This window comes from Thalassophryne amazonica, chromosome 14 (assembly GCF_902500255.1).
Source record: "Thalassophryne amazonica chromosome 14, fThaAma1.1, whole genome shotgun sequence".
Classification (NCBI taxonomy): Eukaryota; Metazoa; Chordata; class Actinopteri; order Batrachoidiformes; family Batrachoididae; genus Thalassophryne; species Thalassophryne amazonica.
In genome coordinates this window covers 26929572-26954446 of record NC_047116.1, presented here as the reverse complement: position 1 = coordinate 26954446, position 24875 = coordinate 26929572, and the positions used below count along the sequence as shown (strand labels likewise).

At 44.8% G+C, this 24875-nt stretch overlaps 1 protein-coding gene across 2 annotated transcripts in view; it reads right to left on the bottom strand.

Annotated features, from left to right (window-relative positions):
• stk24a (serine/threonine kinase 24a (STE20 homolog, yeast)) overlaps positions 1-24875 on the bottom strand; it is a 34050-nt gene that overhangs the window by 5609 nt on the left and 3566 nt on the right. The window contains exons 2-9 of one of the 2 annotated variants that reach the window (XM_034186733.1): positions 13305-13535; positions 7948-8004; positions 7710-7818; positions 6132-6289; positions 673-858; positions 439-584; positions 259-373; positions 99-167 (exon numbers count right to left, since the gene is read on the bottom strand). In XM_034186733.1, the coding sequence (XP_034042624.1) occupies positions 99-167; positions 259-373; positions 439-584; positions 673-858; positions 6132-6289; positions 7710-7818; positions 7948-8004; positions 13305-13535 (1071 nt within the window). Of the gene's footprint in view, positions 1-98; positions 168-237; positions 374-438; positions 585-672; positions 859-6131; positions 6290-7709; positions 7819-7947; positions 8005-13304; positions 13536-24875 lie in introns of those variants that run through there. The other variant, XM_034186734.1, reaches the window with a different exon arrangement.

Below are 24875 nucleotides of genomic sequence, written 5' to 3'. Positions count from 1 at the left end.
TTTGGACTGTATTTGCAGTAATAATTGAATTTAAGGGTTAGTTTTGCCAGACTAGCTATGAAATTTGCAGGTTTGCAATAACTTAATAAAGCCATTACCTGAGAAAAAAATGGGGAGAAGATTGTCGATAAGCTCTGAGACACGGGGCTCGTAGGACTTTCTTGTACCTGGGAAATATAAACAACAAATTGAAAATAATCTGGAAAATTCTGACTGAAGAGTCGGCCTGGCGCTTACGTTTCTATGAGGTCATCCTACCGGATCTCCTTCGGGGTTAGGAGGCTGCACGGTTAGGTCCTCTTCACTGCCCGGGTTAAAGGTCCATTTATCAACGCTGGGGTCTTCACCTCCAATTGCCTGGACATCGGGCTCCCTGCAGTGACACGGTCAGGTTGTCACTGTTTCAAAACCAAACATGTGATGGTGTTAGAAACTTACTCATCAGACTCGTCAGAGCTGGACCCTTCCTGAGACTGCTCTGCTTTCCATCTCTTGTATCGGTCAATCAGCTCTGTCAGATAGGACGTCTTTTTGGCATGCCTTACAATCAACTTGTGTTTCAATAACTCTTTGGCAGTTGGTCTCTAAAGAATACACAAAAGGAACTGAAGTGTTGAAAACACTGTGCTCTTCTATTTCACAGACATTCAAACACAAACTGTGTGAACTTACAAAACTGGGCTCCTTGTTCAAACAGGCTTCCACAAACTCTTTAAGCGGTTTGCTGTAGTTTCCTTCCAGCATTGGTGGATTGTTCTTCGGGATGAGGAATAACACCTTCATAGGATGCAACTCGGAGTGTGGCGGCTCTCCTTTAGCCAGTTCTATGGCTGTGATTCCTAATGACCAGATATCTGCCTGTATAACAAAGTTTGGAGAAACCTCTCGTGAAGCAATAATCTTTGTATACATCAACACCGACATGAACAGGATACAGTCGCAGAAAAAAAACATGCTGTGAGATGTGACACTTAAGCGGCAGCACAAGAGCATTTTTGGTGAAGACTGCGACAGCAGGCTTGTTGATGAGCTCGGATGAGTCAAGCTGTGGATATTCCTATAATATGGACTCTGTAGAAGTTGTCTTTTGGCGAAAAGACAAGCCGAAACGTCTCACATTAAGACTCTTTTAGTCGCGTTTATTAACAGACTACAAACATGGCGCCGCGCGTTTTTAACAGACGACAAACATGGCGCCGAACTCTTAAAGGGACCGCTACTATTACATGAATCACAACATAGCACATAACAGAACACTTATAAGAAAGTGAATTATGCCATCAGTGTTGAGAGCACTACACATGCCCGCCCAGAATTCACTTTAACAGGACACCTGAAAAAAATAAGGAAAAAAAATGTATCAACGGCATGGGGGGCGAATCAAATGTCCAGTGCGGCTCCGCCGTATGGGAGAAGGCGGAACCGCCCCCTCAGTGGCTGTCTGCAGGGCTCCCCTGTGGCATGGTCGAGCGGCAGGAGGAACAGGAAAAGGGGGCCTAGTCAGAGGCCGTTCTCGTTTTGGGGGTTGCGCCAACTCAACTGGCGTGGCCAGATCTAGGTGAGCTGGCTTAAGGCGGTCCACAGATATACACTCCGGTTTGCCCCCAATGTCTACCACAAAGTGCTTGTCCCCAGTTTCCACAACACAGAAAGGGCCCTCGTAAGGCGGACGGAGAGGTCTGCGGTGACCATCTGCTCGAATGAAAACATAGCCAGCAGACTGTAGGCTACTGGGGACGTGAGAGTTCAGCAAACCGTGACAGGAAGTAGGAAGTGGAGCAAACAGCCTGGCGTTATCCAACAGGCTGGAGCGCTGGAATGTGGCTGACCAAGGAGTCGTGGTGTTAGGGACGAAATCCCCGGGGACCCGTAGTGGCTGACCATAGACCAGCTCTGCGGAGGAGGCCTGAAGGTCTTCCTTCGGTGCTGTCCTGATGCCCAGCATGACCCATGGGAGCTTGTCAGCCCAGGAACTGTCCTTCAGGCTAGCACGCAGGGAGGCTTTCACTGACCTGTGAAAACGTTCGCAGAGGCCATTACTTTGGGGGTGGTAGGTCATGGTGCGGTGGAGTGTAACTCCCAAGCTTCCTGCGACAGCGTTCCAAAGTTCAGAGGTAAACTGAACGCCCCTGTCCGAGGAAATGTCTGATGGGGTGCCAAAACGGGACACCCAGGTGCCAATAAATGCCCGTGCCACATCAGCCGATGTTATAGATGACAGTGGAACAGCCTCTGCCCACCGTGTGGTCCTGTCGACCATAGTGAGCACATGAGTGTAACCCTGTGAGGGTGGAAGTGGGCCAACTAGGTCGATGCTGACGTGGTCAAAACGTTGTTCTGGCACTTGAAACTGTTCCAGTGGCGCTTTGGTGTGGCGGTGTAATTTGGCACGTTGGCACTCCACACAGGTGTTTGCCCAGTCCCTCACATCCTTTTTAAGACCGTGCCACACAAACTTGGCTGCCACCAGCCGTTGTGAGGCCTTGGTTCCAGGGTGTGAGAGGCCATGGATGGCGTCAAAAACAGGTCGCCTCCGCTTCGCAGGCACAACAGGCCTAGGAGAACCCATGGAGATGTCGCAAAGCAGAGTGGTGCCAGCATCGCCGAATGCCACATCCTGCAGCTGCAGCCCAGTAACGGATAAATGGCAAGCCTGCACGTCCGGGTCTGTGGCCTGCTCTGCTGCCATAGTCCAGGCCGAGGTGGACCGCCCCCGCAACAGCGCGGGAGAGGCAATCTGCGACATGGTTGTGCTTTCCAGAAAGGTGTGCAATGTCCGTCGTGAACTCCGAAATGTAAGTCAGCTGCCGCTGTTGCCTGCCCGACCATGGCTGAGTGACTTTGGACATGGCAAAAGTCAGAGGCTTGTGGTCCACAAAAACGGTGAACTGGCGTCCCTCCAGCAGTGAACGAAAGTGTTGGATGGCGAGGTACACCCCAAGTAGCTCCCGATCGAAGGTGCTATACTTCCGTTCACTGGGACGCAACTGCCTGCTGAAAAAGGCGAGAGGCTGACAGGCATTACCCACCCACTGCTCGTAAACCGCACCGACCGCGTAGTCTGAGGCGTACGTGGTAAGTGCGACTGGGGCGGAGGAGGCGGGATGGGCCAACATGGCGGCGTTAGCCAGGGCCAACATGGCGGCGTTAGCCAGGGCTGTCTTAGCGTCTGCAAAAGCCTTGTCTCTTTCCGGGCTCCAGCCCACAGTGTGCTTAGGCTTGCCGCCTTTCAGAGCCTCGTACAAGGGTCGCATGATTTGGGCGGCCCTGGGGAGAAAACGGTGGTAGAAGTTAACCATGCCTAGGAACTCCTGCAAGGCTTTGACAGTGACTGGGTGTGGGAAAGTAGTGATGGCCTCCACTTTTGACGGAACAGGAACGACCCCGTCCTTTGTGACTCTGTGCCCCAGAAAGTCTATGGTGGACAGGCCGAACTCGCACTTGGCTGAATTGATGATGAGCCTGTGCTCGGTAAGTCGCTCGAACAGAGTGTGAAGGTGCGAAAGGTGCTCTGAAGGTGATGAACTGGCCACCAGGATGTCATCAAGGTACACAAACACGAAAGGCAGATCCCGTAACACAGAGTCCATGAGCCGCTGGAAACTTTGAGCAGCATTTTTGAGCCCAAACAGGGTGTGCAGGAACTCAAACAAACCAAACGGCATGATTACAGCTGTTTTTGGGATGTCGAGAGGGTGTACGGGCACTTGATGGTATCCTCTGATCAGGTCCACCTTTGAAAAAATGACCTTACCAGCCAGGTGTGCTGAAAAATCCTGGATGTGGGGCACTGGGTAGCGGTCAGGTGTTGTCGCGTCGTTGAGCCGTCGGTAGTCCCCGCAAGGACGCCAGCCCCCCCCCCCCGGCTTGGGGACAAGGTGTAGCGGGGAGGCCCAAGGACTGTTGGAGCGTCAAACAATCCCCAGACGCTCCATGGACTCGAACTCTGTCTTGGCCACGGCAAGCTTGTTCGGCTCGAGGCGTCGAGCGTATACAGGCAGGCCAGTGGTGTCAATGTGATGCTCGACACCGTGCTTGGCTGTAGAAGAGGAGAAGGTGGGCTGCGTGAGTGCTGGGAACTCGGCGAGCAGACGCTGGAAACTGTCCATGACAGAGAGCAGGCTGGAGAGGTGCAGTGCATCAGAGTCGCTGATTGCGCATGTATACGAACAGAAAGTGACGGCGTCGATCAAGCGCTGATTTTTAGCATCCACCAACAGTCCATATGTACACAAAAAATCTGACCCTAAGAGGGGAACGGCTACTCTGGCAGTCACAAAGTCCCAGCCAAAGCGTTGGCCCCCAAAACACAGTTCAACATGCCTTGTGCCGTACGTACGGATGGGGCTACCATTGGCGGCTACCATGGGGGGGCCGTGGGTGTCAGCTACCACGTCCACCTGTGAAGCAGGCAGTAGACTCTGCTGTGCACCTGTGTCGCAGAGGAAGCCTCGGCCGGAGACGGAGTCGTGGATGAAGAGCAGCCTGCCGGCATGGCCAACGCTCACGGCCACTAGTGAGCGCCGGCCTTGGCGTTTCCCACTCCACTGAAGCTGCATGGAGAGCGGCATCGTTTGGCCTTGCTGTCAAACCTGGCATGGTAGAAGCACACACCTGAAGACTGCTGCCAACGCGGGGCTGCTGCTGCGATGAGCATATGATCATCCAGTACCTCTGATACAGCACAAGCAGGGAGGAGGGCGGCTGCGCAGGGCTGCTGACTTGCCAGGAAACACTTGTCAGCCTCAGCAGCCAGTGCTCTGCAATCAGTGCTGGCAGTGTTGGCCAAAGCAGCTCTCACATGAGCAGGCAGTTGGCGTAGGAAAAGGTGGAGGAAAAGGAAATCTGGCTTGTTATCGCCAAGCAGGTCGAGCATTCTGTCCATTAGCTCTGAGGGCTTGCTGTCACCGAGCCCTTGAAGAGAGAAAAGCCTATTGGCCTCTCAGCGTCAGACAGTTCGAATGTTTGAAGTAAGTATTCCTTCAGAGTTTCATACTTTTCCGTCAGAGGAGGCCATTTAAGAAGGCTCACCACTCTCGATGCCGTAGAACGTTCGAGGGCAGATACCACGTAGTAGTATTTAGTTTCGTCAGCGGTGATCTGACGCAAGGCAAACTGTGCCTCAGTCTGAGCGAACCAGGCTGAAGCAGAAGATTCCCAGAATCCGGGGAGCTTGAGAGACACAGCGTTGATGTTCATGGCGATCTGGATACGTCCAGTAAACAAACGTCGGGGTCACCAGTGTAGAAGTTGTCTTTTGGCGAAAAGACGAGCCGAAACTTCTCACATTAAGACTCTTTTAGTCGCGTTTATTAACAGACTACAAACATGGCGCTGCACGTTTTTAACAGACTACAAACAGAAAAACGCCAACAGAAAAACCGGAAACAGAACACGTCACCCGAACTCTTAAAGGGACCGCTACTATTACATGAATCACAACATAGCACATAACAGAACACTTATAAGAAAGTGAATTATGCCGTCAGTGTTGAGAGCACTACAACTCAATCGTTTGTCGTCAGGACCTTGTTAAAATTCCACAAACATACACACTTTAGTCAAGAGCCCAGCTTTTGGTTTCAGCTGTTTTACAAATACCTTGGCATGATCATGTGCTACACTGATAAAGTTTAAAGGGGTTAGATACCCTTTAAAAAGTTGGAAAAAATCATAGCCGTTATGTGCAGTATGTTAATTGCGACCGCATCTGTGTTGACAGAAAAGAAAAATTATAAAAGTATATATATATATATATATATATATATATATATATATATATATATATATATATATATATCACACACACACATTCGGCAGGTTTTTTGAAAATTATGATATTATAATTTACAATTCTCTTTTCTTGCTCTAGTCCAGGGCTGCCCAAATCTGCCATGCATGATTTTTCCACTCTCCCTGCGCAACCCATAGATAATTAACACATAGATGTGCTCAATCAATGAGCACATCTATGTGTTACAGACTAAACACTGTGTAACAGACTAAAGCACTAAAGAGATTTTTGTAGAAATTAAAATTCCTACAAAAGTTTCCAGTAAATAGATGAATTACATAAAAAGTGTGCACTTCAGAGCTCCTTTACAACATGATGAAAATAGGATCATGCTGACCTTTGAGCCATAGGACGATTGCTTTATGACCTCAGGTGCCATCCAGAAGGGAGTGCCAACAAATGTGTTCCTTTTTATTTGAGTGTCTGTCAATTGTCCTGCCACTCCAAAGTCTGCCAGCTTCACCTCACCTTGTTCTGACAGCAGCACATTTGCAGCTGAAAGCCAAGGAAAAAATAAATAAATACACATCAATGATAATGAAATAAGTCATATAGTCTTCTATAAAATGTTTTAGTGAGTAACTGAACCAACTGACTCCCTTTGCAGCAACCAGGAGACATTAAATAAAACAGCAGCCGTGTGAAGTTCATATTTAGGTATGAAAGGGGAACTGATCAGTGTTAGAATAAGACAAATCTGTTCATCTCAGAAGTCACATTAAGATGATACAAGTGGCGTAGAATTCACTGTTAAAACCTTTTTCAAACAGCTCATAACCATTGACGCCAAAGCACCCCGCAGCTTCTCCTCAAGATTATTAACAAGATGGAAAACGTGCCATCATAATGACATCATGACGTTATTAAGGGCCACTTTACACATAGTACGAATGTGGTTGAATTGCGCATGAATTGTGCGTGAAGCAGGAATCGTATGCAATACGTGTAAAATCGTAGTTGCCTCCAACGCATCGTACACCTGTTGCTACAACTATTTGCACACACCAGTGGCTGAAAGGGAGCGCACGCTGTGAGAGCCCATTCGATCCCTCTCGCGGCAGGTGTTGGCCAAATTCCAGGTGACACGCACAAACATCTAACACTGCTCGCTTGGCACTTAGAAAACGTGTGGCCATTCGCACTATTAACACAACAACAGTCAGCAGACAATCACTTTCAAGTTGGCGGTGAAATTTGTTTAAGTGCCCCATGAGTGTGATGTTGCCAAGTACGCATGTGGTGTGCCAGAGTGTTGGCTCCCCAGACAACACGTGTGCGTGTGTTTCACATGCCCCCTAACACATGGCATGTGTGTGGTTCACGCACACCCTGTAGGCGAGGCACCTCTCATCTGATCACAGAGTGACACCTAGGTCTGTGTGCCTAACGGACAGGGGCGTAGCTGGCTGCCAACAGCTCTTGAGACATCTCTGGTGCTGGACGTCACAGCTGCAAAACGTGTACCATATTTTGACAGACGCACAGGCGTGTGTGTGCTTGCCATCCTCATGTGGAAAAACATAAAAACATATATGGGTTTTGCGATGGGCTGGAGAAATGGACCGTCAGTTCATGTGGACATGCAGCAGGCGATCTAAATGTCACCTCTGTCGGGCCAGACATGGGTGTCCTGTGAGCGGCGCAGGACTATATGACAAGCCGTGTGACAAATACGCCACTTTCAGTCATGTATCAACATCCTGTGGTGCACCACATCCCAGCTGCTCGCACTGTGTTCCTGCTCGCACGTGCACAACACTGTTGCAGCGGGATCTTTGATGCTTGCCTGTTGTCTCAATGTTTTGGTGGTTCGCTCATACGAGCTGTTCCACCGTGAGTCGCCCTGATCTGGACTTATTCATACTATGTGTGAAGGGGCCCTAACCAAAAACAAGGAAAGTGCACACAGCTGTACCTTTGATATCTCTGTGGATTTTCTTCTCAGAATGTAAGTACTCAAGACCCTTCAGAATCTCCCTCAGAATTGTGGCAATTTGACTTTCATCCAAGGCCCCAGGTTCTAACTAGAAGAACAGATAAGTCAGAAAGTCCCTTTCAAAGGCTGCACAGATTATAATATGAAAACAGTGGCAATGTCTTGAATTTTAGAGGCAGAATCTTTTACTACATAGTATATTTACTTACAGACTTACCAAATCCAGGGCTGATCCTCCACCCAAATACTCCATAATAATCCATAACTTTGTACCCTGAAAAACACATCAGTCATTCAGTCCATATGGTACATTAAAATTACAAATCAGGTGTGCAAGTGTGATGCCATAAAAAATTCTCAAGGCACATAATGAAGTGTGATGTCTTTTTGCAATGCTGAAAAAATGGACAGAAAACTGATCCGATTGTATACAGATTGGTGACATTGGTCACCAATCTGTATACAATTGCCATTGGTCACAAATACAAACATTGGTGACCATGGCAGCTGCTAGAGCAAATTCAACGGATGAAGAAGTGAAGTCAATCCAATTACCTAAATTATGAAATGTGCAATTACTTACAGTTTACATACTCCAAATCCCCACAAAGTTTGTTGCATTATGTATGAGAGCTGTAAGATATGGCTGTCAGAATATTTTATTTTATTTATTTAGATAATCAAAATACAGGGTGAACACAAAAACACTCAACTTTCAATTTCAATTTATTTTCATTTATATAGCGCCAAATCAAAACAAAGTTGCCTCAAAGTTCTTCACACAAGTAAGGTCTAACCTTACCAACCCCCAGAGCAACAGTGATAAGGAAAAATTCCCTCTGAGGAAGAAACCTCAAGCAGACCAGACTCAAAGGGGTAACCCTCTGCTTGGGCCATGCTACAAACGTAAATTACATAAATAATTCACTGAACAATTCACAGACGAATATACAAGAAAAGCTATCGGTGCACAGGACAGGAGGATCGCCAACACGAATACAACTCCCATCTCTGGATGGAGCTGCACCTTAAACAGAGAAAAAAAAAAACTGAATCAGACATTAGAAAGACAAAAAATACTGTATAATTTGCCAGCATTAAACAACAAGAAAAACAGAGAAATACTAAGGTGATCACCGGCCACTAGCCCTAAATTTCACTAAAAGACCCAGAATTTAGGTAAAGTTGAGGCCGCAGCCCACTCCAATTACTAATAAATTAATTAAAAGAGTAAAAAGCATAAAACAAAACTGTACCAGTATGCTAGCCATATGAAAGGAAAAATAAGTGCGTCTTAAGTCTGGACTTGAAAATCTCCACAGAATCTGACTGTTTTATTGACGCAGGGAACGGGAATTTTGAAGAAGAATCTGCAAAACAGAAAAAAAACCTTTGAGTTTTTGCAACTGTTGATACCAAAATTGTAAAATTATTCATGTGACTTCGGACATTATACATATTTGAAACCAAGGAGTGTTTTTGTGTTCACCCTGTATATTAAAGATAATATATGGACACTCCTTTGGCCAAGATTCGTGAGTTTTAATGCAAACCTCAGTAACTGAACCTTGTGAAATGACGTCAGCTTTGTTTGCAGAGTCCATGCCATCAAAAAGGAAATTTTTGTGGTTTTCAAACTGTGGTGGATTGTGAAACCAGTAACACCTAGTGACTAGCACAGTGAAGAGAAATTTCTAAGTTAACCAATCAGCTGGTTCTGAATTATATAACACACTGTTTATATTTATAATGTGTGCTCTGAGATTCATCTCTTCAGTGTGTACTTTCCCAGAACATCATTCCTTGTAATGATTGCAGGATTAGGCTACATTCAAGATGAACCACTGTTGACATGTGAACCACTTTCTTTTTCCAGCAGCTGCAGCAAAAAAAAAAAAAAAAAACAACAAAAAAAAAAAACATTTGTTTAATCTGCCATTAATGTGGTGGATGCTACAATACAGGGCACCAGTGCATGTGCCCAGATGTGACCTGCAATGAATGGATTACTGGCAACAGCATAACAGGTGACTACCACCATCTGCTATGATGTCGCTCTTTACACGATTAAAACACTGGCCCCTGCAAAAACTCAAAACAGGATAAACTGGAGATATGGGAACAAGTTCATAAAATGATGACCCTGCTTTGACATACAAGTTGGTGGCTGTATGTATTATATATAAGTGGTAGTAAATCTTTTGTGATGAAACACCTGAATTAACGTCTATATTGAACAGCCCAACAGGTATACATTTAATTGACAAATATGATTTTTTTTTTTAAATAAAAAAGTCTAAGTGAAGATGTTTGCAATCATTTTCCTTTATGCACATCTTCATGTAGTCTGCTACCACTGTGTGAAGCTTTACTGAAATACAACAGCCTGCTTAGAAGCACTGAGAAGACTCATGGACACATGGACAGACAGGGTGATTCCCATCTAACCCCCAAACCTTTGTTTGCAGGGGGGTACAAATACAACCGAGTGGCTCTTGAGGACTATGACTTTAAAGATTTGTGATAAAATGCATACAGTCTGTTTCACAGTCAGGGTACACAAGTATGTGTCACTGGCTCCAAACAAACAAACAAACAAACAAACAAACAAACAAATAAATAAATAAATCAAGTGGTTACTTTGGTCAAGTTATTTATCCATATCTAACTGCTGACTGGGGTACTTAAATGTTCAAAGTTTCAGACCTGTCAAATGTCTGCATATACGAGGTCTGTTAGAAAAGTATCGGACCTTTTTTTAAAAAAAAAACAAAAACCTGATGTATTTGAATCAAGCCTGCTTGCGTGAGCCAAGCTTGAACCTTCGTGCGCGTGCGTGACTTTTTTCACGTCTGTCGATTGCATCATTTGCTGGCAAGCAGCCTTTGTGTGAGGTCGCGTGTAGTGCGCTCGTCGGATTTTCACTGCAAGGAAAATGACGGAACAACTGGAGCAGCACCGCATCAAATTTTGCCAGAAACTGAGCGACAGCTAGGTGGAAACCATTTGGAAGATTCAGACGGCTTTCGGTGACAATGCTCTGGGTGTCACACAAATTAAGGAGTGGTACAACCGGTTTAAAGACGTCCACACAACAGTGGAGAGCGAGCCACGCTTTGGTCGGCCATCAACATGCTGAAATGACCAGATAATTTCCAAAGTGAACGCTGTGGTGATGCGGGACTATTGTGTGACTATCCGAAAAATTGCAGAAGAGGTGGACATCAGCACTTTTTCAGCACATTCCATTGTGAAGATCTGGCCATGAAAGGAGTTGCAGCGAAATTCGTGCCGCTGCTGACAGAGCAAAAGCGCCTTCGTGTTGAAGCCTCACAGGACATGCTGGACTCTGAAAAATGATGCCCACCTCTTCCGCAATTTCTCAGATAGTCACACGACTGAAAAGCCACTGAAAGCCGTCTGAATCTTCCAAATGGTTTCCACCTGGCTGTCGCTCAGTTTCTGGCAAAATTTGATGCGGCGCTGCTCCAGTCGTTCCGTCATTTTCCTTGCAATGAAAATCCGACGAGAGCACTACACACGACCTCACACAAAAGCTGCTTGCCAGCAAATTACGCAATCGACAGGTGTGAAAAAATTCACGCATGCGCACGAAGGTTCAAGGTTGGCTCATGCAAGCAGGCTTGATTCAAAACCACAGGTTTTTGGGGAAAAAAAAGAAAGAAAAAAAAAAGAAAAAAGGTCCGATACTTTTCTAACAGACCTCGTATACTTATGGCGCAACAAGTCAAAATGTCACAGTGCCTCATTAACCTCTCAATTACCACAGACTCCATCCGATGTCGGCCCTGCACGTGATGAAATCTCAAGAAAAGGTTAAAATTACTCAGTTCTCCATGTGGAGTAGAGACACCGTGCGTACGCACGTTAATATTTCCGTGTAACACTTCAGGGAAAAAGTATTTACGGTACATATTTAATTAAAAGTAAAAAAAAAAAAATCTTTCTAACATCTTTCTGTGTAAATATCTCATGTTACAATGTGGAGACCCGCGGCTTATAGACAAGTGTAGCCTATTTATGAACAATTTCTTTTTCTTTTTAAAATTGTTGGGTGTGGCTAACATTCAGGTGCGCTCTATAGCCCAGAAATTACAGTAAAACCTTTCCAGAGAGGATTCTGTTTTGACTATGATAATTGTTGTGTAAATTATAGACTACAATTAGTGCAATCTACCCATATATACTATCTACTAAAAACAGTTGATGGTAAGTATTTACTCAGAGTATACAACTGCTATTGTGTTTCTACATTCTAAAATAGCAATGGACTATGAGCATTTCTGGAGAGGACAGTTTTTGACAGACGGAGAGTTACACTCCGATATTAAAGACATTTGAGCAAATTACGTACATATCCTTTTGTGGCATCACAGTGATTACCTCTTTCAAAAAAAAAAAGAAAAAAAATTATTCACATAACACTGATACTTGACTTTGAAATGCACTCTATTACCAGACAGGACATTTTTGACAGACATTTTATTTTTGAATGCCTGCTACAGGTCATTTCCCCACTGGGCAAAGATCCTGGGAGTTAGATTGTTAATAAAGTAGGCTTTGATAGGGAAATTAGTCCATTTAGTGGTTATCTACGAAATAAATAACGGTCCTGGCAGCCCATCAAAATTAGACATCATGGAAATGACAGATATTTTGTTAAAAACTGGTATATAATTAGAGTTCTGCTGACAAACAAATGGGAATACCAAACCAAATGAGCATTGCTGCTGACAGACCAGTAGTAGTTATCCATGTACGGCAAACTAAACTTTGTTGGTCATTTCCACCTTGTCATTAAACCAAACTTTATCTTTAAAATCCACTTATGTACCCTGATTGTAAAACAGCCCATACGCATGATGAACTGCACTTATACAGCCTTATTTTTCCTTCTTCAGCTGGCAACATAGCATACAGTAATGGACCATCACTTACATCCACCACTGCTAAGTGCCATGGTAAATGCTGTCAGAGGCACTTTGAGCACTACCGCTTGTGGTGTGAACGTCAACTATGGTTTGCAACTGATTCATGTAATCACTCTTCATCAATATCGCTATTACAGGTGCCTAAAATACCTCGAAGTCCCAGTGTTGCTGTTTTGCCAACACTGATTCATTTTCAAGTGCTTTTATCCGAAGCACACTGTAATTGAAAAAAAAACTAAAAAAAAAAAACTGCAACGTAAGAAAAAAGCAGATCAGGACACAAACATCTGCAGTAAATAGTTTTCACTTCCTTTGGACAAAAACATGGCAGCAGAGGTAGATTCTGCGAATTCTTGTTTCTGTACAATCTAACGGTGTCTTATGGTGCTAATTGGGCCCAACACATTAAGTGGTGGTGGTGTGCAGGTCATTGCAACAACAAGGGACAAAAAGAGAAAGGTAGCATGAGACAAACTGGAGATATCTGTTATTGGTTCTATTACATTGTGTATGATTTCCCTACAGCAGCCTGCAAAACACAAAAACAAACTCACCTAACTACAATGCACATGCAATCTGTGGCTCCACTTTTGAATCCCATTCTGAGATTGTGTCATCTTACCTTGAGATATGATCCAAAATACTTAGTAATAAAAGGACTGTCACACTGGCTGAGAACTGTGATCTCCTGTTGAATGTCTTCGATTTCATCCTCAGCTTCCTCCAGATCAATAATTTTAATGGCCACAACTTTCTGAGTCCGATTTTCGATGCCTTTAAACACCTCACCAAAGGAGCCTTTTCCTATCTTATCCAACTTGGTGAAAAGCTTCTCTGGATCAGCTCTGAAATTCTGGTGGAACAAAGAAAGGAAAAAGAAAAAAACACAGAGCATGACAATAAATGCATCCAAAGGAAACAGAGAAGTGATTATAAAGTCACATAACAACCTAAAAAAAAATATTTAATATGGTCACCAAAAATATGTTCACCAGGCACATAGCTCTGTATCAAATCAAATTGTGTCAACAAAACCACCTGGTGGGTTTGTTCTTTCAAATATAACCCTGCAGACTGTTAAGCCTGTTACTAGGAATTAGTGATTCAATTTCAACCCGACTGGCCAACATATAAGTGACTGGACAACAATCACATAGGGCCCACCAGATTCTAGATTATGACTTCTGAACTTTGTTTGAGAGATCTAACATATTCATAAAACATCAATGCAGGTGCAAACTGCATTAGCCAGTGAACAACAGACGTAATTTCACTGGTTTAATGAAGCCAAGTAAAAAGGTACAGGTTTTGATTGTAGGGATGTCATGGTACACAGAAGTCACAGTTCAGTTCATACTTGTGTTACGTCACAGTTTGGTACAGCAGCATGAGAGCTGCCGTCAGACACTTCAGTACTGTGAGACAAAGTATAAACAAAAACTTTTTTCATTAAAAGTTTATGAATTGGATCTCATTTCTTATTCGCGGTGGGATAAATTTACTGTGCAGCACTTGGTGTTTTGTTTGTTTACATGTCAATGTGTGGAGCCAGACTCCCTTCAATATATTATCCATTTTAATTTTGTTTTATTTTTGTGCAAATGACGCCATCTCATAAAACATCACTCTACAGATTAGTCATCGTTGTGCGCAGTGTCACTATTTGGCAGCCGTCTTGTCCGTGAAATTTTACTCTAATTTATATAAAACGTCGACTTATAAATTGGTGGAGATTTTTCTATAAACTCGAATGCGCACTGATTTAATCCAGGGAGCATAATTCAACACAAATGCAGGTTTGGTACACTTTCAGTTTTAGGTTTGAATTTTGGAAGAAAAAGGTAAATTAACCAATTCCATTTATGCTTCCAAAATGTCTGACTGGAATAATCCAGTGGGTAGCTTCCAACGCCTCCTGCACAGATCATGGAACTAGAGTGACACAAAGTCTGTGGAAATGAGATGAAATGTGTGATTTATGTAAACAAATACGCACGCATCTATCATCATGTTGTGCAGAGTTGCACCATGTATTCTGTGTGCAGTTCTGTGCACCGAACCATCGCGTGCATACCATACGGTTTAATATAAATACATGTATTGACACACCCCTATTTGACTGGCATTAGCAATTGAATCCATCCATCCATCCATTTTCTTCCGCTTTATCCAGAGTCAGGTCGCGGGGGCAACAGCTCAAGCACAGCCACCCAGACCTCCCGATCCACACACACCTCCCCCAGCTCCTCCGGGGGAACCCTGAGGCCTTCCCAAGCCAGCCGAGAGACGTAGTCCCTCCAGCGTGTCCTGGGTCTTCCCCGGGGCCTCCTTCCAATGGGGCGTGCCCGGAACACCTCTCCAGCGAGGCGTCCAGGGGGCATCTGGAAAAGATGCCCGAGCCACCTCAGCTGGATCCTTATCGTAGATCGATCGGTAAATCGAGAGCGTTGCCCCCCTGCTCAGCTCTCTCTTCACCATGACGGTCCGACACTGCGACCGCATCACTGCAGATGCTGCACTGATCCGTCTGTCAATCTCACGCTCCATCCGTCCCTCGTTCGTGAACAAGACCCTGAGATACTTAAACTCCTCCACTTGAGGCAACTGAATCATCTTGGGACATTTCTTCCTTGCTTGATACTTGCACCTAACTTAAGACTTTCAAATGTTCTAGACTAATAATCGATGGGTTGTAAATCTTGAAAAAACTGGAACCAACAATTGACATTCAGTTCTGAAAAGATGGCAAACAGAACAGTTTCCCCTAGAGAATAGAGCTGTAACAATACATCATGAATCCTACTGTGAAGGCTGCAATGAATCTTTTTTATTAGCATCATGAAAAGTCAACTACTGCACTGAAGAAACAACCACATCTTGCAGAAGAATCATTAAAGATTAAAATATACAAGAAGGAAATGGATAACATCATAGATTACAATTTACACTAAAGAATAAGCTGTTGCTTTTAAATTAAAACATTCACCACAGATTACTTTCCACATCATTAGTAGAAACAGTGAAGTAATTATGTATCATCATGACATGTACAGAATCGTGATAGGTGATAATCCTGGAAGATATTTTACCCTGACAAAGCAGCACTTATATAATTTTGGGTGCAGTCAAACTACGTGTCCTCTATGTACTAACTTGCAACTGAGTATTTTCAGAACAAACTGTACATGATGGACAAGTGGTTGTGACCAAAGCTTGAATCACAAGACTGACCAAGATTTCCATGTAGATTGCAATCTAAAGGCTGACACAGTGACTTATTGACTGAACTAAATGGCTTATTTCCCCAAGGAGCACAGGGGAGGAAATAATACTTTTCAAGATGGCCATTCCCTTCCTGCACAGTAATCAAAAGCCTAAATTGCTCAGGTGGTGTTTTGCACAATTTCCGAAGCAAAGCATTAACAAGATAAGTGAGAACATTTAATTATACTCGGAGCTCATACTGGCACCAAGAGCCAACAGCGTCCACTCTCTAGAATCAGTGTTACATAATTATATGTTGCTTTGATTAAATACGACGCAGTGGCCCCTAATGTTGGAGCAGGAATATCTGCGGGCACTCAACTTTAGTTTGGACAAAAAAAAAAAGCAATTTGAAGATGCTTCTAGGAATAGCTCCTTGGGCTCTGAGAAACAGAGAGGGGGCACTATTCATGACATTACAATAAACTATTCAAAAGCAATAAATAACTGATTTTAGTTGTCCAAGCCCCAAAGTGGCAAAGACCTCTGTTATTGTGAGGATGATTATCATTATTCTGTTTTTTTCCCTAAAAGTATCTGGAGGTCAGAAATTGTTTTTATTATTTTTATTCAGAGAAAATAACTATTTGTAGCAGCACTGCAATCTGTTATGTATGTGTGCTCTCTGCTTGTCATGATAACTGAATAATTTAGAAGCTATTAAAATAAAAAATGCCCAATATCACAACGTTAAAATAATCTTGGACCATTACTAAAGTGACTTATTTCTCTTACAGCATCCTGTTTCAAATAAATCAGCTCATAACAAACAAACAAAATCCAAATCTGCTGTGTGCTGGCAATTCGGTCCCCTGAAGTACTGCATTCATCTGTAACCTGTTCCATCCTGCCCCATTTACTGTTAAAGCCATAATACAAGTGTTCCTTCAAGTTATTAATTATAAAAACAATTAATTCACAAATGCCAAAAACCTTGTTTGGCATATGTGGAGTGTACCACACAGAGGCGAGTCAAGAGGAACCTACAGGACAACATGAAACGGATAAGCCAACAGTACAATTACATCTGCCCAGTCCCACCAATTTTGGTTTGATCTAATTATCATCACATTTATCTAAAATTTATGCATATTGGAAATGGACACGCAGGAGTGTCAAATCTGTTAATGCCAGATAGTTTATCTTCTATTAAGGTGAACAACCGGTTTGCTCTTGGGACAGGAGCTGTTTTCTGAAAATTTAAGAACACATTACAAAATCAAAATTAGGGACAATCCCACCTGCAACAAGTATCCCACCAGTAAAGTGATGATCTTGTGCCATATTATAACATTTACCTTAAAGGCTGCAAATCAAGACTGGGAATGATGTCACACCTGATGTTAATGTATTCAAATTTCATCAACAACACTACAGGTCAGAAAATAAGCTAAAGTGTAGAGTGCCACTGAAATATGAGGTGCATCAGAGAAACCTCATGGAAGAGGACAGATAATGCAGAAGATACATTAGTGTTTTAATTTACTGCTCTGTTTGTCGTGCAATGTAGCCAGTCATTGTTGCAAGCAAAATCTCCCGGGTTAGCCAGTATTACCAGCACAAGTTGATAAACAACATATTACGTGGAATTTAGTATATCAGAATACCACAGCAACATTTTCACAGACAGGACTATACTTGGACATTTTGGAGCAATACACTAGCTCCAAGATACACACCCATTCATACATATTATGGTCATTATATCGATGTTCACACTAATTATGCAGAAGAAAGTACTGTATTGAACGCTTAACTTTAAATAATTTATTCTGAAGCTTAAACTTAAATCCTTGATTTTATCCATTTACTAAAAATTATTTACGATTCTTCTGCAAGAGATCATTTCTTCCATAGGGTATTTGCCTGTTCAAGGCATCACAATGATAATAATAATCAATCAATCAATCAACTTTTTTCTTATATAGCGCCAAATCACAACAAACAGTTGCCCCAAGGCGCTCCATATTGTAAGGCAAGGCCATACAATAATTATGAAAAACCCCAACGGTCAAAACGACCCCCTATGAGCAAGCACTTGGCCACAGTGGGAGGAAAAACTCCCTTTTAACAGGAAGAAACCTCCGCAGAACCAGGCTCAGGGAGGGGCAGTCTTCTGCTGAGACTGGTTGGGGCTGAGGAAAAACCAGGAAAAGACATGCCGTGAAGGGGGGCAGAGATCGATCACTAATGATTAAATGCAGAGTGATGCATACGGAGCAAAAAGAGAAAGAAACAGTGCATCATGGGAACCCCCCCACAATCTACGTCTAAAGCAGCATAACCAAGGGATGGTACAGGGTCACCCGATCCAGCCCTAACTATAAGCCTTAGCGAAAAGGAAAGTTTTAAGCCTAATCTTAAAAGTAGAGAGGGTATCTGTCTCCCTGATCTGAATTGGGAGCTGGTTCCACAGGAGAGGAGCCTGAAGCTGAAGGCTCTGCCTCCCATTCTACTCTTACAAACCCTAGGAACTACAATAAGCCCGCAGTCTGAGAGCGAAGCGCTCTAATGGGGTAATATGGTACTACGAGGTCCCTAAGATAAGATGGGACCTGATTATTCAAAACCTTATAAGTAAGAAGAAGAATTTTAAATTCTATTCTAGAATTAACAGGAAGCCAATGAAGAGAGGCCACACGGGTGAGATATGCTCTCTCCTGCTAGTCCCCGTCAGTACTCTAGCTGCAGCATTCTGAACCAACTGAAGGCTTTTTAGGGAACTTTTAGGACAACCTGATAATAATGAATTACAATAGTCCAGGCCTAGAGGAAATAAATGCATGAATTAGTTTTCAGCATCACGCTGAGACAAGACCTTTCTGATTTTAGAGATATTGCGTAAATGCAAAAAGGCAGTCCTACATATTTGTTTAATATGCGCTTTGAATGACATATCCTGATCAAAAATGACTCCAAGATTTCTCACAGTATTACTAGAGATCAGGGAAATGCCATCCAGAGTAACGATCTGTTAATAATAATAATAAATAAGAAGAATAAGGCGAAGAAGAAGGTGAAGAAGGCAAAGAAGGAAAAAACAATGTATGATCCATACAGGCCACATGATACAATAGGACAGTGGAGTCTCATTTGAAACCCCTGCGGGGATATTGCAGGATCTGACCACATCGGGGGACAGCCTGCAGATACCAAGAGACTAATCCCCGGGTGGAGTGTGGGAGTTTCAGGCACAAACCATTGGCCCAGTTTGGTAAACTTAAAAGCATAAACAACCGCCACTAGCAGACGTGCCGGTTTTAAAATGGTTTCCACTGAAACCTCCATCCCCCGAATGGTTTGTGCCGACACTCCCACACTCTGCCCAGGTATTAGTCTCTCCTCACAAACAGCATCACTTCTAATGGAAAGATTGTGTACTGTTTTGTTTTCGGCTGCAATCACCGAAACAGCCACAAAAAGTGCAGGTTTTTTTTTGTTCCCAGTGGAGAAGGGAAGACGAGGCAAATGGGAGAGGTCATGTCGTAAGTGTTAGCCTATACACCTAACAAGAGTAGCTGTGTTCTCTCGCCTGCACAACCACTTTGACATGTTTGAGCTCTGGGTCATAAACAAACCGCAAGATTTCCACCACACTGTCACTTTCTTTGCATTTTCACTTTGTGTGTAACTTGCTTCAAATCTCAGAGAAAGTTCCATGTTCCAAATTTCGCCGCCACTCTCTTCATGCCCAAATCTTCGGTCACAATGGAATGTGCCAAAAAAAGTGCTGATGTCCACCTCTTCCGCAATTTTTCTGATAGTCACATGACGGTCCCGCATCACCACAGCGTTCACTTGGGCAATGATCTGGTCATTTCGGCATGTTGATGGCCGACCGGAGCGTGGCTCGCTCTCCACCGTTGTGCAGCCGTCTTTAAACCGGTTGTACCACTCCTTAATTTGTGTGACGCCCATAGCATCGTCACCGAAAGCCGTCTGAATCTTCCGAATGGTTTCCACCTGGCTGTCGCCCAGTTTCTGGCAAAATTTGATGCAGTAGCACTGCTCCAGTCGTTCCGTCATTTTCCTTGCAGTGAAAATCCGACGAGCGCACTACACGCGACCTCACACAAATGCTGCTTGCCAGCAACTGACGCAATTGACAGGCGGGAAAAAATTCACGCATGCGCACGAAGGTTCAAGGTTGGCGCGCTTGATTAAAATCCATCAGGTTTTTGAAAGAAGAAGAAAAAAAAAAAAAAAAAGGTCGGCTACTTTTCGAACAGACCTCGTATGCATCATATTTTACCACTTTAGCGCTCGCCCTCAAACGAGACTGCGGTGCCCAATTATCACAATATAAGATGAATCATTCCACCTCCAACTGTACTGGGTGCACAAACTTTATTTTTTTAACTAACACAATAAAAGACAGAGGGGCTTAAAACAACTACAGCTATCAGTAGTGTTGATACTCAGAGGAACCATCTTAGATAGTGAACTTGGGGCATGTGGGCTTCAAAAGAGTTGCTGAACTGGATTCCAACTTTAGGGATGCGCCGAAGGGTATAAATGGGAAATTCAGACCTACAAGTACAATAGGAGTGCACATCATCTCTTTGCAAAACACTCTGCTTTCGTGTCCCCCCAGAGAACAGTTTCCTGTAAAAGTGCTAATGCATGGTCTGTAGACCTGAACAGCAGGGAAAAATGAACAGGTGTTGCTGTACTTTCAAAAAGTGGTAGGGGGGAGGAGGGAGAGCGGCACAGTGTAAAGCAAAGGTGAAACAGCATGACCACAAGACCATCACAACAACACTGGTGTGATCAGTCAACGCCATGAAAATTAGAATGCCAAGTTTGACAACTGAAAAAACAAGGGAGAAAAAAAACAAACAAAACAAAAACAACACAGGCTCTGTGAGCACAGACTACACATAATAGGAATGTACTTGCCATATCCAGAGTCAACAGGTTTCTGGGAAAACTAAAGCTGGGTGAACAGTCCTCTCAAAGCATGTGTTTGATATTTTCCCATCTGCACCGCACAGCTGCGTAGCATCACCTATGCACCACACCCTCGTAGCTTAAAGGTCAATGCCAACTCTCACTCTTAGGACTGTTACACAGTTACCCTTGGGTCAAAGTCTGCTGTTTCTGCAATCATAAAATTGCTTTATGCTGTGTCTGTGCTAATTAATTATTGTGGATAAGGAATGGCACCGTGTGCAGTCAATCACAGCAATGCCATGAAGTTTGGACTCATTTCACATCTGGTGATTTGATTGTCAGTTATCACACTTCTTGTGCAATATATTGTGTGGTAAGAGCTAAAGTACACAGCAAAAAAAAACAACCTCACAATCGTGTACTTTGTGTCTTGACTTGGGAAATGAAATCAAATTAAAGAGTGGTCAAATTGAGACTTCTTCATGGGGTTGCTGGGCTCACTCTTAAACACAAGGTGAAAAGGAGTTCAGAGTAGAACCACTGCTATTTAGGAGTGAAAGGAGTCAGTGGATGTGGTTCTGGCCATCAAATGCCTTCCTGTGAAATTGTTCAGAGCATGTCCAAACCCCCTTTCACACACGTACTCCAACAAATAACCATAACTACACATGTACCAGCAAGAAGTAAAAGCTGAAGTGGCTGCTGTTCTCATCAGACCACAGTAACACTGGTTTAAGAGGTCAGCAGGGGGGTATATCTTGTGGTAGTGACAACGTCTGGTGCTGATGAAAATGAAGCCAACATAGAAGTACCAAAACCTGCCACTCCTCAAATGGAAAATGTAAATCAATCCCCATAGAACCCAATGTCCAACTTTACAACCAAAATAAAAATGTTTCCAGCCTGTTACAAAACAAAACAAAAAAAGGTTATTATTTATTGAGGGTACGCTAGCCAGCGGTTAATGCTTGCTTTTAAGCCAGGCATCATAAGAACCACCAACCATTCTGCGAAAATATGCATTCAATCACCTAAACCAAACAGCTTATTAGCCACTAACTTGGTAACTTCAAGATCGGTGGGGTGTTTGGGTTTCTTTCACCCCACCTAGGTTATAGCCTATAGGGCTTGCCCACACTCCACCCCTTTACCCACTTAAAGTTTGGCCAGGAGTTAGGCACTGACAAGATGCCCACACCCAGAGCCAACCAGACTTGAGCTTCAAACCAGCGCTTCAGAAAACCTATGAGTGACATAACGAAGGTTTCTCTCTCATACACAGGTCTGTGTTTCTGCATAAGGTGATGGAGCAAATTCACATGATCTCCTGAACCCAAACCACTTACATACTATGAAGAAAGCTTTAGTGATTATCTTCCGTTCCACACCTATGGTGTGAATTCAGTCTTTCATCATCCTTTTTCACATTCTGACTCTATCATTGATAATATATGCTACATGTTGTGTGGGCCGCCAGAAGAGGAGGTACTGCTGGCTCACCACCAGAGGGCGCCCTGCCTGAAGAGCGGGCTTCAGGCACTAGAGGGCGCTGCCGCCTCACAGGAACAGCCGAGGTGACAGCTGTCACTCATCAACTGTGACAGCTGTCACCGATCATCTGCACTTCATCCCGGATAAAAGCAGGATGACACCTCCACCACGTCGCCGAGATATCGTTCTTCTAAGGAGGTAATATTCTCTGCCGTACTAAAGGAATTATAACTTACGTGTGCTCTGTTAGCAGCCGTTGTCCTGTGGAGCCTTGTCAGCTGATTGGGGGTTTGTGAGAGTGCCGACGTCTTCGCCTCTCACGCTTTCCAGATAAGTGCTTAAACAGGAGCTGCACGAGTGTGTGATTTGAGGTGGAGGTGGAATTCCCACCGTTGTTGTTACTGGGTGTACACACACCCACACTTGACTGTCTTTGCTCTTCGCCAGCAGTACCAGATCCGACACGCGGAGACGGTGGCCACCTGGGGGACTCAGGACCTGGGGGCTCCAGTATCCTTCGGGTTTGGTGGCGGAGGAAATCGTGCGGTTCCGGTTCTTCTCTAGACGGACGTCTCCTATCATCGAGCCTGCCCACACGACACCTTTATCCATTGACTTTGTATCATTCTATAATCTGCTGTGTATGGTTGTGGCATTCACAACAGTAAAGTGTTCAAATTTGACTCCTTCTATTGTCCGTTCATTTGCGCCCCCTGTTGTGGGTCCATGTCACTACACTTTCACAACAGGATATCTCGGCCAGCGTCATGGACTCCGAGGGGCGTCACCCAGTGATTGAACGGCCAATGGGAGAGCAAGGTGCACAGGCGTCTGCAGGAGGCGTGATTGGTGAGTTGCAGCACATCCTCACCGCCTTTACGGCTCAGTTGGATCAGATGACCGAGCAAAACATCCTCCTGAACCGCAGGGTGGAGGCTCTCTCCGCACAAGTGGCAGCGAGCGCTCAGGGCGCTGCTGCAGCTCCTCCTCCTGCCGACCCTGTGCAGGATATAAATGTTCCAGTGGTCGTTCAACAACCCCTCCCACCATCCCCTGAAGCACACATAAGCCCCCCAGAGCCGTACGGAGGTTGTGTGGAGACGTGCGCGGACTTTCTCATGCAGTGTTCGCTCGTCTTTGCACAACGTCCCGTCATGTACGCGTGTGATGCTAGTAAAGTAGCTTATGTGATAAATTTGCTTCGAGAAGAGGCACGCGCTTGGGCTACGGCGCTTTGGGAGCAAAATTCACGGCTCCTTCATACATACACTGGGTTCGTGAGGGAGTTCAAAACAGTGTTTGATCACCCTAACAGGGGAGAGACCGCTTCAACTGTGCTGCTGTCAATGAGACAGGGACGCCGGAGCGCAGCCGCTTATGCAGTCGACTTCCACATTGCGGCTGCGAGGTCCGGCTGGAATAACGCTGCGCTCCGCGCCACCTTCGTAAATGGACTGTCGTCGGTCCTGAAGGAGCACCTGGTGGCCAAGGACGAACCGTGGGAATTGGATGGGCTTATCGACCTTGTTATACGGTTAGACAATCGGTTGGAGGAACGCCGTCGGGAACGAGACAAAGGGCGTGGCCGGGCACGCGCCGTCCCTCTTCCTTCCGGGTCCGAAAAAGGTCCGCCCTTCCCACGCTCCATGGCCTCTACGCCCCGTGTGACTACAGCTCCCCCTGCTGACGAAGCTATGGACACGAGCAGGGCCACATTCAGACCACTGAATAGACAGAGGAGGCTTCCCCGCGGGGCGTGTTTTGTTTGCGGCTCAATTGAGCACCAATTGAGGGACTGCCCCGAACGGTTAAACACCAACGCCCGCCCCTAGAAACTGGGCTTAGGGTGGGCCAAGAAATTCACGTGGGACACACACATATTTCCACACGACTCCCAGTTACAATCCTTAGCGGGGATTTAACCCTTCAGGCCCCAGCACTGGTAGACACAGGGTCTGAAGGGAATCTGCTGGATAGCAGATGGGCCAGGGAGGTAGGGCTCTCTCTGGTGGCGCTGCCTTCGCCATTGCAGGTGCGAGCACTGGATGACACCCTACTCCCTTTAATCACACACAGGACACTACCAGTAACTCTGGTGGTGTCAGGGAATCATCGGGAGGAAATGGAGTTTTTTGTGACTCCCTCTACCTCCCGTGTGATTCTAGGGTTCCCATGGATGTTAAAACACAATCCCCGGATTGACTGGCCGTCAGGGGTGGTGGTACAGTGGAGCGAGACCTGCCATCGGGTGTGTTTAGGATCCTCGGTCCCTGCCGGTTCCCAGGCTAAGGAGCAGGTCAAAGTCCCTCCCAATCTGTCGGCGGTGCCGGTTCAGTACCACGATCTTGCTGACGTTTTCAGCAAGGATCGGGCACTCACCCTTCCCCCGCACCGTCCGTACGATTGCGCCATCGATTTGATTCCAGACGTGGAGTTCCCGTCCATTGATTTGGTACTGCATGCAAATGACAAATTGCTATTATTATGGCATCCATTGTCATTAAAACTACCCAATGTCATGGATCATGCATAATCCTAGACGTAA